The sequence below is a fragment of the Mobula hypostoma genome, chromosome 20 (genome assembly GCF_963921235.1).
Source record: "Mobula hypostoma chromosome 20, sMobHyp1.1, whole genome shotgun sequence".
NCBI lineage: Eukaryota > Metazoa > Chordata > Chondrichthyes > Myliobatiformes > Myliobatidae > Mobula > Mobula hypostoma.
The window spans coordinates 57,629,577-57,644,062 of NC_086116.1; the positions used below are offsets into that span (position 1 = coordinate 57,629,577).

Consider the following 14,486-nt stretch of genomic DNA (forward strand, 5'->3'; position numbering starts at 1 on the left):
TCCAAGACAAAACTATTCTTCTTGAGGGATGGTGCAAAGGCTCGTTCAAGTGCTTAAGGCTTACCTAATTCAGAGTTTCCCACAGCTTTGGTACAACTTCTGTTCCCAGTTCTCCAAATGTAAAATCCCAGCTTCCAGTTAGTCTTTTGAACTTTCCATACTCTTCCATGCCGTTTTAATGATCTATGTAGATGCCTACCTCACCCCATTTCCACTCTTTAACCCTCTAAAGTGAACAACCTTGCGTTTGCCCGCATTGTATTCTATTTGCTGCAGATGTTCCCATTCGCTAAATTTATTAACGTCTTTAGAGCTGGACGTCAGCATAGCAGTTCGAGCAATTATTTTACAGTTGCCAGCAGTCACCAATTTCCGCTGCTGTCCGTAAGGAGTTTGTACATTCTCCCCGTGACTGTGTGGTTCCTCCCACATTCCAAAGGTGTACAGTTTGAGTCGGGCTCGTCAGTTGTGGGCAATCCATGTTGGTGCTGGAAGTGTGGGGATACTTGCAGCCTGCCCCAGCACAATCTTCGGACTGTGTTAGTCATTGATGCAGAGTGACAAGTAAAGCCAATCTTTCAATCTTTAATCTTTGTCTTCCTTTGTTTTCAGATTCCTTGGTTATTTATGACGCTATACTCTGTTCTTTTTCTACAGAGCTGTACAGTTACACTGAGGAGCCCGAGTTTGCCATTAACAGGAACTGCTTTGAAGAGGATTTTGCTGTTCACGGTACTAACACTTGTGAAGGACAGCACTGGAACTCTTCATAATGCCACAGGCTTCCGTTCATTAAATCTCAAATTTGAGCGAGATTTTGATGGGTGCTGAACTGGGAAAGCTGCCTCTGGCAGTAGCTCCTGATGATGAACGGATATTTACTGGAATGGCGCCCAGCAGGCCAGAAAAACTGGGGCGGGGGGAGGAGGAGTGGTAGGTGTAGAAGGTGAGGGAAGGTGTGTAAAATTTTAATTCGTCCTAATATAAAACTATGCCGTCCATATGTTGACACATTAAAATAGAAGAAACTTTTTCCAGTAGTGGAAAGTTGGGAACTAGTGCACAGATTTGAGGTGATTGATAAAAGTAATCAGGGGTGTGATGAGACTTTTTCTTTGTGGAACAAATTGTTATAAAATTGTACGACACAGAACTGGCCCATTGGTAAACTGTGTCACATCTATCATCAGGCAGCCTTATGGATACACAGTGGGCTTCACTTAATTGGGATACATTGGGACCTGTACATTTTTGGCCTAACTAAGCAACTAACCAAATTAGCCAAAATTTCATGGAAATAGTTTAAAAAGTTATAAAATAGACAAAGTACCTTTTAACTGAGTAAAGAATTATGTATTTAAATAAATACAGAATAAATGAGTACACTATCAATGCTACTACAGTACTATTACACTGTTCCTAATAGTTGTCAACGGAGGAATTTATCCAGTATACACTGCCACATACTTTTGATTGACTGAAAACTAGCGAAGACGATAGACTGCCTTCATACATTGCTATCGATGACTGCATTCTCCAAATCTTTATTGTCAATACCTTCATTTTTTTAGTAGTTTCTAGTACTACTTGTTTCATAGTGCTTGTTGAAGTAGTGAAGTTGCTTCATTTTCGCTCCGGGCCATTTCTGACATCTGAGCAAAAGTTCTGAATTGTCACTGCTTATTTCTCGCCAATATCAGTGACAAAAAAGCTCTGCTTTTTGAGCACAAGTACGTGAAACGGACGCTATTTAAAAACTGTTTGCTCTAAGCAGGATATAATGTGTAACGGCCACACAAGTTCTCGCATCTGACGGTAGTTAGAAACTTTTTGGCAACAGTCTCCTGTCCCAATTTAGTGGTACAGTGTTCCAAATAGACAAAAGGAATCCTGGGTATTTTCTCAATTAATATTTCTTTTTTAAGAGTTGTCCCAAGTAAGTGGCTGCCCTGTTTAACCAATGGTCCAATTAACTGGAATCCACTGAAAGGCCTATGAAAATTGGTATATTAATAACATTTTAAAAAAAGGAATTGGTAGAATACGACAGCAATATTTGATAGGTTTGGGGAAGTGCAGGGTAATAGGGTTATCCTGGAGATTTTTTTAAAACAGCACAAGCAATGAACACCTTCACCTGTACAGCATGTCACCTATTCTGTGATTCTATAGTCAAAACCAGAGCAGGAAGTTAGGATGGACAAGATGATTCTTTCGGTTGCACAAGAGATTTTGCTGGAAATCTCGAGCAACGCACACAAAATGCATGAGGAGCTCAGCAGCCAGGCAAATCTATGGAAGGGATGAAGGGTCTTGGCCCAAAACATCAACTGTTTTCTCCCCTCCATAGATGGTGCCTGACTTGCTGAGTTCCTCCAGCATTTTGTGTGAATTCTTTCAATTGGTCTGTTTTCTCTCCTCCTTCCTGGTAGTCCTGTTGGTTACTATTAGAAACATGTCATTTATCAGTGCAACCTTTCTGTTTCAATGAGTCTTTCACCAGCTTCCCTGCAGTATAACGAGGAATTGTGTTACTCTCTAATGTACAGAAGATTGAGCTAAGGACTGAAGCTCACTCAGTGTAATTGTCCTCCATGTCACAATTGTTTCTCAGAGCTCATTTTCTTTTGCTTTAATAAATTCATAATGAACCTACAAAAGATAATCAAGAGCCCACTTAACGCCAGATAAATTAACATAATTCAGCTTGATGCGAACAAGAAGACCGAGAATGGTAGGTTTTGAATGGTTTGAAGGGGTGGCTTTTATAAGCATTTGGGAAGGGGTTTTCAAAGTCAGAATCAGGTTTATTACCACTGGCATGTTTCCCACTCAGTGGCCACTTTATTAGCTACACCTGAATGTTAATATGAATATCTAATCAGCCAATCATTTGGCAGCAACTCGATGCTTAAAAGCATGCAGACATGGTCAAGAGGTTCAGTTGTTGTTCAGACCAAACATCAGAATAAGAAAGAAATGTGACCCAAGTGACTTTGTAGAATGATTGTTGGTGCCAGATGGGGTGGTTTGAGTATCTCAGAAACTGCTGATTTTGCTGGGATTTTCAAGCACATCAGTCTCTAGAGCTTACAGAGAATGGTGCGTAAAACAAAAACAAGATCCAGTGAGTGGCAATTCTGTGGGTGAAAACGCCTTGTTAATGAAAGTGGTCAGAGGAGAATGGCCAGACTGGTTCAAGCTGACAGTAACTCAATGAGTAGTGGTTACGACAGTGGTGTGCGGGAGATCACCTCGGAATGCATGACACCTGGAACCTTGAAGTGGGTGTGCAGCAGAGAACCGCACCAGGTTCCACCTGCACCTAATAAAGTCACCACTGAGTGGACGTAGTTCTCCCCCAGTTGTTTCTTTACAGTCTGTCTTGAGTCCCTGCAGATTTAGGGCTCACTGTGTTCCTCTGGGAAGCGGTCTGAATTGGACTGGCAGTCTAAGAAGCACTGGGGCCCACAGAGTCCCTGGCTATTGGGGCAGATGAGTTCTGTAAAGGTTGGCGTCTGTATAATTTTAATGTCTGTTCCAGGGAAAGGCAAGAAGTGGGTAGAGCTGGAAGAGACTGAACATAAGACCTACTTAATGAGGCTGCTGGATGGACTGGAGGTAATAAACAGAGAGAAGAGACTGAAGTTTGCCAGAGCCGTCCTGTACCTGGCCCAAGGTAATGAGCTATTTGCCAGTTTAACTGCTTTTCTGAGAGCGTTTTCCCCGATTGCAGTTGTTCTATCAATTCAAAGTGAAAAATTAAACTCAAACACGAGAAAATCTGCGGACGTTGTAAATCCAAAGTAACACACACAAAATACTGGGGGAACACAGCAGGCCAGGCCGCTCCTGTGAAAAAGAGTAAACAGCTCGAGGTTTCAGGACGAGACCTATCTTCGGGACATCAGGAAGAATTAAACAGTCAGATAGGTTCTAATTGAATTGAATTGAATTTACTTTATTTCTTACATTCTTCACGTACATTAGTAAAAATAGGAGGAGAAGATGGCGGCGTGACACAGCTCGCAGCGGCCACTCCGGTGATGAATATCTGTTATCTGTCAAGTAGGGGCCGTGCCCAATCCTGATTTGATGGAGAAAGACGTGAGAGCATGGAAGAACATCTGGTGAAACTTCTGAAATGCCTGTTTCGCTGCCGTTGCTACTGTGTGATCCAGAATCTCGGGAGGGGAAGGCCCCGAATCCTCGGCTTTGCTTGTTGCTCAGCGGCCGGGGCAGGGTCGAAGCGCTCGGCAGAGATGGTGCTCGGTGTCGGAGGGCTGGTTGGAGGCTCAAAGTTTTTGGACGGGCTCAGAGTCAGATTGTGGTTGGGTGCTTCCAGGATGCTGCATCGGCAGGTTTGCGGTACTGGATGCTCATGGCAGGGAGAGTTTCTCCCTTCTACTGTCTGCGTGAGATGAAGGGACTATCGGGACTTTGAGACTTTTTTTTACTGTGCCCATGGTTTGCTCTTTATCAAATTACGGTATTGCTTTGGGCTATTGTAACTATATGTTACAATTATGTGGTTTTGTCAGTTTTAGTCTTGGTCCGTCCTGTGTTTCTGTGACATCATACTGGAGGAACATTGTATCATTTCTTAATGCATGCATTACTAAATGACAATAAACGAGGACTGAGTGTCCTCATAATCTAACCTAATCTAATCTTTACGTTACATCTCCATCTGAATGGGCAGTGGGCAATTTATAGTAATTTGTAATAAATAGTATGTACAACAAGTGTTAAACATGGGAATGGAGTTTGAACTCTGCACAGGGAAATTTCAGTCTTTATTATTCCTTACCATTTAACAAGTCTAAACTTGAGAACAGTTTCTGTTGCCATTTCCAGTATCCAATTGCAGAAAGGCCACTCTTTTCCTGTGGCATTGCCATAACTTTACAAACAGCAGATTCTTCACTCTCTGCCCCCATCTCATTTTACATGATCAATGTAGAAGTGCCTTCTCTTCCCATATGTACCTGACCTGTTGGATTTTCTGCCCCCTACAGGTGTGTTTGATGACTGCTACACAGAGCCTGAGGTGATCCACTGGGCCCGTTACAATGTCTTCCTCCTCTATGAGATGGGCACGTTTGGAGCATTGGTGGAGCTTCTCAATATGGAGATCGAGTGAGTGATAGCGAATACTGAGTAGCAGGAATGAGTGAGGCCTCCAGTCAGGGGCGACCATGGATATTGCGTCCTATCTGTCTAGATACGCAAGCCTGGGCAGTACAATGTGGAGAGCAAGCTGTTGCCCATGTAGCAAGCTCCCCCTCTCCATGCACCTGCTGAACCCAAAAGAATGGCAAAGACCAATACAGTTTGATACCAGCAGCGTCGCAGGAGTTGCCAGGCAGTGTTGAACTCAATGTAGGATTGCCTTACAGACTCCAGCTCCGGGTTTTTCCCCAGGGTTTTCTCTCAAAGCCTTCCCCATGAATAGGTATAGCCACAAGGCAACGGAGGTTTAAGATCAGAGTTTTCCTTCTCCTAGATGAGCTGCTGACCACAGCTAATGAGCCCCATCTGCCCAAAGCGACTGGTTTTAAGGCACCAGTAACCCACCTTTGCCCCTTCTCCTGTCAGTAGAAATTGTTCTTGCGGGCTTAGTAGCTAAGCCACACCCGAAGGCCAGGAGCTGGACTTGGTTGTCAGAGAATATTTGAGGTAAACACCATTGCATTTAATAGGTAGTGGGAGCTTGTCTCCATTTCCACCTCCGGCTATGAGAACTTTATGGAACCAGCAGTAATAATCTATTAGTAAATCCCTTTGGGTTTATGGTTTGTGATGGCAGAAGACACTTCAAGGACACTGGGGGAGGGAGGAGGCATAAAACATCTTTATGATAGACAATGAAACAGAAACATACAGTGTAAACAAATAAATGTAGTTGTTTCATCAAGAAGCCAATTTCAAATTACTGTTGAATGAAATGTTTGTTAAAAGATTGAATCTGCCTCTGTCCAACCTTCACGTAATTCTCTCTTATCCCTTTTGTCCTTGTTGACAAACCTTTCTATTCCTTCTACTTCGAGTAATATTCTTACATTTCCTTCGAAGTCTTTGCTGTTTGCCTCATATTGTACTCTTTGTGTCGATGGTTTCCCCATTCTTAACACTCGGGTTTCCCCTGAATTGGGTCTTGGATTTGATGATGAATATCTCTGGTTGAATGTTAACAGATTAGATATGGTAAAGTTATTTCCCATGGTAGGGGAGTCTAGGACAAGAGGGCATGACTTCAGGATTGAAGGACGTCCATTTAGAACAGAGATGCGGAGAAATGACTTTAGTCAGAGGGTGGTAAATCTGTGGAATCTGTTGCCACAAGCGGCTGTGGAGGCCAAGTCATTGGGTGCATTTAAGGCAGATATGGATAGGTTCTTGATTAGCCAGGGCATCAAAGGGTATGGGGAGAAGGTAGGGGTGTGGGATGACTGGAAGAATTGGATCAGCACATGATTGAATAGTGGAGCCTACTTCTGCTCCTATATCTTATGGTCTTGGATCCTCCCTCAGATGGGAATGTCCTCTCTCTGTCTACCATATCAAACACCAAGATAATTTTAAATATACTTTAAGTCTTTTCCCTTAGTTAAAACAAATTGATATTTGTTTTTTTTTTATCTGTATGGGACCTACAAGCCTTGTGGGCGGCAGTATGGCGTAGTCATTAGTTTAATGCTATTTCAGTGCCAATGACACAGATTCAATTCCCCTGCTGTCCGTAAAGCATTTGTACGCTCTCCCTGTGACCACGCCGGTATCCTTCCACGTTCCAAAGACATACCGGCGCAGGTTAATTGGTCACATGGTTGTAATTGGCCAACGTGGGCTCGTTGGTCTGGGAAGGCCTTTTACGCACTGCATCTCTAAAAAGTTAAAATCAATGAAAACAAGTTTTGGATTCAGTTGCCTACACCGTAGCCGCATACACAACCTACGTCACTGGCACTGAAGACCAGTGTTCAGGCACCTTTGAAACAATGGATGATCAATGGGGGGGGGGGAGGAATATAAATTATAAATCGACATCAAGATTCGCACAATATTTTGGGCCAAATAGCCTGTCCTGTGCAGTACCCTTCTATGAAAAATCAAAAACACTGGAAACCAAACTGAAGAAGTTATCCAGCTTTATTCTTAAAAGAGATATTTCAAAAATGAAGCAGTGAAAAGTGCGTTGCACCTGAGCATAGTTTTAATTAAGAGCATTCAGAAATTAGAAGGAGCTTCTCCAAACAGAGAGTGGTCCATCCTCTGTACAGAATAGGAAGAACATCAACTCCATGGGCAGACATGGCATGATCGGCAACCCAGGTTCAATTCCCACCACAGCCTGTAAGGAGTTTGTATGTTCTCCCTCTGGCTGCATGGGTTTCCTCCGGGTGCTCTGGTTTCCTCCCACAGTCGACAAGCATACCAGCTGGTAGGTTAATTGGTCATTGTAAATAGGCTAGGGTTAAGTCAGGGGTTTGCTGGGCAGCATGGCTCAAAGGGCCAGAAAGACTGGTTCTGTGCTGTGTCTCAATCAATAAATAGTCATAGGGAGAATTAAATAAAGGTGTGTGAGAGGGTGAAAGGCTTCCCTCACTTGCCAATTGTTGATGGGTGAAATTGGAGGTCAGCTTACAACAGTTACCTTGTGAATGGAAGCATACAACTGAATGTAACGATGATTGTGTTTACACACAGCAACAGTCAAGCATGTGGCAGTTCCCTGAGGAAGCCAGCAATCTCCCTGGCTGACAGCATTGAACTGAGGTAAGGTTTTACACACCTCTAAATTCAAACTCCTCATATGGATAGGTTTCAGCATGAGGGGCTGCAATGCCTGCTGTAAGGAATATTTTATCATGTTTGTGTCACAGGCATTTGGGCTCCTGAGGAGAATGGTTCTCTTCTGATTTACAAATGCTCTGTGGAACCATTTCCTTCTCTGACACTGTTCCAGAATTCTGGGCTGTGAGGCAGACTTTGGTACTTTGACCAAATCTACTTCCTAAACAACAGTCCAAGAACTGTCCAATGAACATTGCAGGTTATTTAATCCAGCAGGTCCACATCTGTGAATGTTGACCAACGTATGCATGACTATCAGAGCCTGGAGGAATTTCCTTCTCCAGCTGTTTATTGACACATTAATGTTGATCCTTAAAAATCCTTCTGTAAAATTGCCAGTCTTCTCCTTCGCTGTTGTTCTGGAGCACCACTGAACATTATGTGCCATTCTAGAGCACCACTGAACATTATGTGCTATTCTAGAGCACCACTGAACATTATGTGCTATTCTAGAGTACCACAGAATGTTCTAGAGTGCTACTGAACATTACACACTGTTTTAGGTGCCGCTGAACATTAAGTGCTGTTCTAGAGTACCACTGAATATTAAGTGCCATTCTAGAGTACCACTGAACGTCCTATGCTGTTCTAGAGTTCCATTGAACATTTACATGCTGTTTTAGAGTTCTGCTGAACATTTCATGCTGTTCTAGAGCACCACCATGCATTAAGTGCTGTTCTAGAGTATTACTGAGGATTGGGCCCTGTTCTAGAGTATTGCCGACCATCGCACGCCGTTCTAGAGCGCCGGTGTGTGTCACGTGCTGTTCTAGAGTGCCGGTGTGCGTCACGTGCCGTTCTAAAGTTCTACTGAACATTATGTGCCCTTCTAGAGTATTACTGAACATTATGTACCTGATGGTGGAGATAATGCGCCGAGAGGTGGAGGATGAAAAACCAGAGTGGATTCTGGCGAGAGAGGGATTCAGAAATGAACTAAGTAAGTCTGATCTCTTCGCCTTATGGACATAATTAACCTTATAATATGAACTGTTCAGTTTATAGCTATTTTCAGAGAAAAGTGGATCATATTTTCAACAGTCGTTCAATAACCAAAGCCCTGCAGCTTCTGACGGACTTCCCAGCTATAATTGCTGTTACATCTGGGCGATCAGCCCTTTTGAGCACAACTAGCTCTGGAAGGCATCTGCAGAAGGAGAGAGAGAGAGAGTGAGTGCCTGGCTTGAGTGTGATAGCTCTCAGAGAAAGAGACTTGCATTGATCCATTAGCATTTAAGCCACTAGATCAGCCTAAGAAATTTGTAGCCAATGTTGTTCTGAACCATTGCAATGTAAAGAACCGTCACAAACACAATGGGCCAAATGGTCTTCTAGACAATAACGTTCAGTGAACTAAGTGATATTTGTACAACGGGAAAAACGATTACCCTAACCAATGATGGTTCTTTGTGCCCGACTTGAGATTCCTCCCATCCTTCCTTAGGATTGGTTTATTGGTGTCACATGTACTGAGGTACAGTGAAAAATTGTCTTGTAAACTGTTCATACCGATCAGATCATTACACAGTGAGGTAGAACAAGGTAAAACACTAACAATGTGGAATGAAGTGTAACAGCCACAGAGAAAGTGTATTGCAGGGAAACAATAAGGTACAAGATAATAACAAGGTAGATTGTGAGGTCAGTAGTCCAACCTATTGCACTAGAACAGTAATAGCCTTTTATTAGCTGGGTAGAAGCTATCCTTGAGCCTTGTGGTACTTGCTTTCAGACTTTTGTATCTTCTGCCTGATGGAGATGGGAGGAGAGAGAATGTCTGGGATGTATGAGGGGTTTTGATAATACTGATTGCTTTACTGAGGCAGTGAGAAAGATAGGAGAGGCTAGCTTCCATGATGTGCTGAGCTGTGTCCGCAGTTTCTTGTGGTCACGTGCAGAGCAGGTGCCAGATGTGGTGCTTTCTGTGGTGCATCAATTAAAACTGGTAAGGGTCTCCTGAGGAAGCAGAAGCAGCTTACTGATTTGGTGTAGTCCTGCCCTCCTCTTCTCCTTCATACACACATCTAGTTCCCCTCTGCGTGACTTTATATCATTCATCCTTAATAGTGAGTTTCAGTGTAGGTGGCCTCCTCCCAAAAGCGGGAATATTCTCTCTGTATCTGATGTATCCCCAGAATGGGTAAACAGCACCACTGGCTTGCGGGCAGCCTCGGGAGAGACAAAGGCTGCGGAAGTAAACCCAGACAGCAAATCTGGAGTGGAGCCCCTGAGGCGGCCGGATGTCATTGAACATCCTTCCAGCAGCTCCGGCAGCCAAGCTAGTTCCAAATGTATCGCTTCATAAGCTTTTCTTTGGACTCCACTGGTGGGGCTGAGAGGGGCATCTTGACGACTCGGCATCTCAGGATCTCCGTACCTCCCGCCCAGGCTTGTACCCTGGAAAGATCACTCCAGTTTACTCCATTGTCCTTCAGACAGGTGGATGCCATCATTCTTGTTGTGTCTGTAAAACTACATATCAATTAAGTAAAAACGCATACGCAGGAAATGGCATTAATTGGTGTATTCACATTGCACAGAGAGAGGGAGAGATCAGTGCACATGTGCAGACAACAGATCAATATGCACGCATAGACAACAGTCCGTACATAGTGCTAAGGAGAGTCAGTGCTCAGAAAGAACTAGATCCATGCATTACACTTCCTCCCCCTTTAGATAAATGCAACATAAAACTGTCTATGTACAAAATATTCGCTTTCCCTTTCACAAACTGATATTCCAGATAAACATGCTTTCACAATAACAGCCTCTCACTAACATCACAGTTGTAAAGGTTCAGTCTTTTGGGTGGTGCTCTGTTTCTTTCAGGATATCGCCTCTGGACCTGTGAAGTGACATCAGGTTTGGCAGGTCCCTTGTCAACAATAACATTCTCGTTGCGCCTCCGGGGCCTGTAAAATGACATCAGGTTTGGCAGGTGTCTTGTCAAAGACAACATTCTCAGTTGCTGGTGTCACATTGCTGTTAATGATATGATCATCACTGAGAGGTAGGTCTGGTGGCTGTAATGTGTCCATCCTGTTGGATGCAGTGGATTCAGGTGTGTCCTTCAGTTGAGCATCCAGTATCTGGTCCACATGATGTCTCCAAGTCTGATCGCCAACATTTCATTGTATACATCAGTGGTCCAGTCCTTATAGCTATTCTACCGGATGTCCACTTGTCTTCTTGGTAGTCACGCACTAGGAATTCCTGTCCAATCTCAAAGTTCCTTGCTGATTCACTTGGCAACTGGCTGAACTGTATATTCTGCACTCCCCTCTGTAGATCTGGTTTCAGGAGGTCTATGCGAGATCTCAGATTCCTGCTCGTGAACAGCATTGCAGGTGTTTGATTTGTCGTTGAATGAACAGAGTTCTGATAGACAAAAAGGAAACTGCCCACCTTGTGCTGTAGAGGAATGTCCTCCTTGTCGATAGCTTTAATGGACTTCTTGAAGGTTTTGATAAACCGTTCAGCAAACCCATTCGTTGCTGGGTGGTGAGGAGCTGATGCCATTTTCTTTTCATGAACAGTCTGAACTCTTCTGAAGTATATTGTGGTCTGTTGTCACACAATTTGTTCTGGTAAGCCGTTTCTGGTGAAGAGAGTCCTCAGAGTGGAGACGGTCTTTGCTGAGGCGGTTGACTTCATTGGTATAACCTCCAGCTATTTCATGTGACCATCCACATCAATTAGAAGCATGGAGTCCATGAATGACCAGCAAAGTCAATATGTGCTCATTGCCATGGTGATGACGGCCACTCCCATGGGTTTAGCAGTGCCTGTGGGGGTACATTTTGAACTTTTAGACATTGGCCAAGTCTTCAATCTGTTTATCTATTCAGCTCTGCAATATTTAGAAATGATTTCATCCTTTGACTCATTCCTTTCATAAAATCTAAAACTCTCAGCTATTACCAACGGTTTAGGGCTCAAGTGATTTTGTAAAATTGTAACAATTTCATCGAGCATCTTGCTTTTTAGGTGTTACTAAGTTCCGTAAGAGATTGTATGTTCTAGCACCCATTAAGCCATGAGGCATGGGGGCTTTCTTTTGCTCATCCACGTCATTCACCTTACAATACAGTTCAACCCTCTCGATATATTACTCCCAGCCTTCATTAGCACTATCAAATTTGTAACTTTCCCGACTAAAGCCATCGCCATGTTATTTTCATTTTAGCTTTGCTAGTTGTGCATCTTTCACTGTGTACTGTTTCTCACGTGTCCTTTGTTGGCGTCTGTGACAACCTTCTCTGTACTGGTTGACTTTTTTCCCTCACTGTCTCATCCAGTTGGTGCAGCTGGCGATATTCTCTGACATTCAAGTTCATATTTTGTCGCCAATTTGTAGTGTCTGTGTAACCACATATCAATTACATAAAAGCACGCACACGAGAGATAGTTTTAACTGGTGTATTCACATAGCAGCGAGACAAAGAGAGAATAATGTGCATGCGTAGACAACAGCCAATACATAGTACTAAGAGGAGCTATTGCTCTAAAAGAAAGAAATCCAAACATTGCAATCAGCATCATCTGATGTATCAAAATTTACCATAAGTTTGAAAATCTTTATGAGGTTTCTGCCCAACCTTTTCTTTCCAAGGGAAAGGAAATTTAGACCATCCATCCTTATCAAATGGCAATGCTCTCATAATTCTGGTGCAACCTTTACCTAGATTCTCGTTATCAACTATTGCAGCCGCAGCAGCTTTGTTGTTCCACTGGCAGCAATGGGTTGAATTTCCATTTAAGAGTGTTTGCATTTCTAAATTTTGTGAGAAATTCATTGCTAAGTTGTCAAAAAGTACCGCCGGCTGGTGGCATAGTGGCATCAGCGCCAGACTTCGGAGTGAAGGTTCCCGAGTTCGAATCCAGCCAGCTCCCTTGCACGCTTTCCATCTGTGCTGGGTTGAGCGTCGGGCTAGCAACTCAGCCTTGTAAAAATAAGAAAGCCTGCTAAAAAAAGCCATCATGACAGCATCCTGATGACTCCACTCGGAGTTAAGGGCTTTCTTCTTCTTCTTCTTGTCAAAAAGTTAGAGTAATAGTAGTGTGGTGAGGAGCTAAGCACAATATTAGAGCATATTTTGAGAAGTAACCTAGAATAGAATTTAGCATCTGCAAAGAAAGGGCAGGTTATTGGTTGTAAGTCTGGATATTTTAAATGCTGACTATGTAATTTATACCTGTTGGCCAAAAAGAACTACAGTCTACAAAACAGTGAATTTGAATGAATCAAGTGGACAGACCAGTTGTCTTTGTTCTTCTCACGAAGTTGAAGGAATGGACGCTGTCATTTTGTGAAGCTGCTCTGTATCCTCCATTTGGTGAATTGGTTTTGCTCAGCTAAATCAGTGTTTTAAAGTAGACACAGTGATGCTCCACGTAATCTGCTGAACTAGAGATAATTTTCAAGGAAGTTATTTGTGAGGTGTTCTTTCGTATGATATACCATGCAGGTTTGCGAATAGTGGGTCTGTGTCTGCCCTGAGTGATTCGAGCTGGTTACTGGCTTGGTAACTCATTTAGAACAAAGTAAATCTGCAGATGCTGGAAATCCAAGCAACACACTCAAAATGCTGGAGGAACTCAGCAGGCCAGGCAGCCTCTACTTGGGGGAAAAATACAGTCGATGTTTCGGGCTGAGATCCTTCAGAGGACAATAAACGGATGTTGGCTTGGACCAGGGCCAATAAGAAGGTGACACAGGTTAGTCAGATGACCTCGAGCCAAAGAATTTGAGGTGCAACATTTGAGCTACTAAATGTTTAAAAGTAAGGAGCCTGCAATGCAAAGCAGCAACAACTATCTGGAGACAAACCATCGCGGGTCGCTGAAGCTAATAACCCCACGCCGGACATGTGGAGATTAGACCAGGAACATGAGGAACGCCTAGCCAGCGTAGAGTCCTTTCCTGGATACTAACTCCAGCACGCACGGCCACTTCGGTGGTGATGTCTGTTATCTGTCAAGTAGGGTACCGTGCACAATCCTGATTTGATGGAGACAGACGTGAGAGCACAGCAGAACATCTGGAAAACTTCTGAAATGTCTGCTTTGCTACCGCTGCTACTGTGTGGTAACTGGAATCTCCGGAGCTGAAGGCCCCGAAATCCTCGGCTTTGCGTGTTTCAGTGGCTGAGGAGAGGTCAAAGGCGCTCAGCAGAGGATGGCGCTCGGGAGGCTGTATCGGAGAGGTTGCTCGGAAGCTCGGAGGTTTTGGACGGATGGACTCAGGATCAGCTGCTTCCAAGGTATCAGCAAGTTGACGGTGCCTGGAGGTTTATGGCAGGGAGTTTCTCCCTTCTGCTGCCTGCTATCGGGGACTCGGGAGTCGATCGACTCGGAACTCTGAGAACTTTTTTTTTGTGCCTCTGGTCTGCTCTTTATCAAATTATAGTATTGCTTTGCACTGCTGTAACTATATGTTATAATTATGTGGTTCTGTCAGTGTTAGTCTTTGGTTTGTCCTGTTTTCTGTGATATCACACCGGAGAAACATTGTATCATTTCTTAATGCATGTATGCATTTCTAAATGACAATAAAAGAGGACTGAGTGTTCTCATAATCTAATCTAATCTAATTTCTCTATTCTTTGACTGTTTGTGGAGGGTCAGGG

The 14,486-nt window shown here is 43.5% G+C and overlaps 1 protein-coding gene across 2 annotated transcripts in view; it reads left to right on the forward strand.

Annotated features, from left to right (window-relative positions):
* LOC134359560 (striatin-interacting protein 1-like) overlaps positions 1–14,486 on the forward strand; it is a 63,992-nt gene that overhangs the window by 13,508 nt on the left and 35,998 nt on the right. For both annotated transcript variants that reach the window (XM_063073008.1, XM_063073007.1), the window contains exons 3-7: positions 658–732; positions 3,545–3,679; positions 5,019–5,139; positions 7,711–7,779; positions 8,691–8,797. In XM_063073008.1, coding sequence (XP_062929078.1) covers positions 658–732; positions 3,545–3,679; positions 5,019–5,139; positions 7,711–7,779; positions 8,691–8,797 — 507 coding nt within the window. The remainder of the gene's footprint in view (positions 1–657; positions 733–3,544; positions 3,680–5,018; positions 5,140–7,710; positions 7,780–8,690; positions 8,798–14,486) is intronic.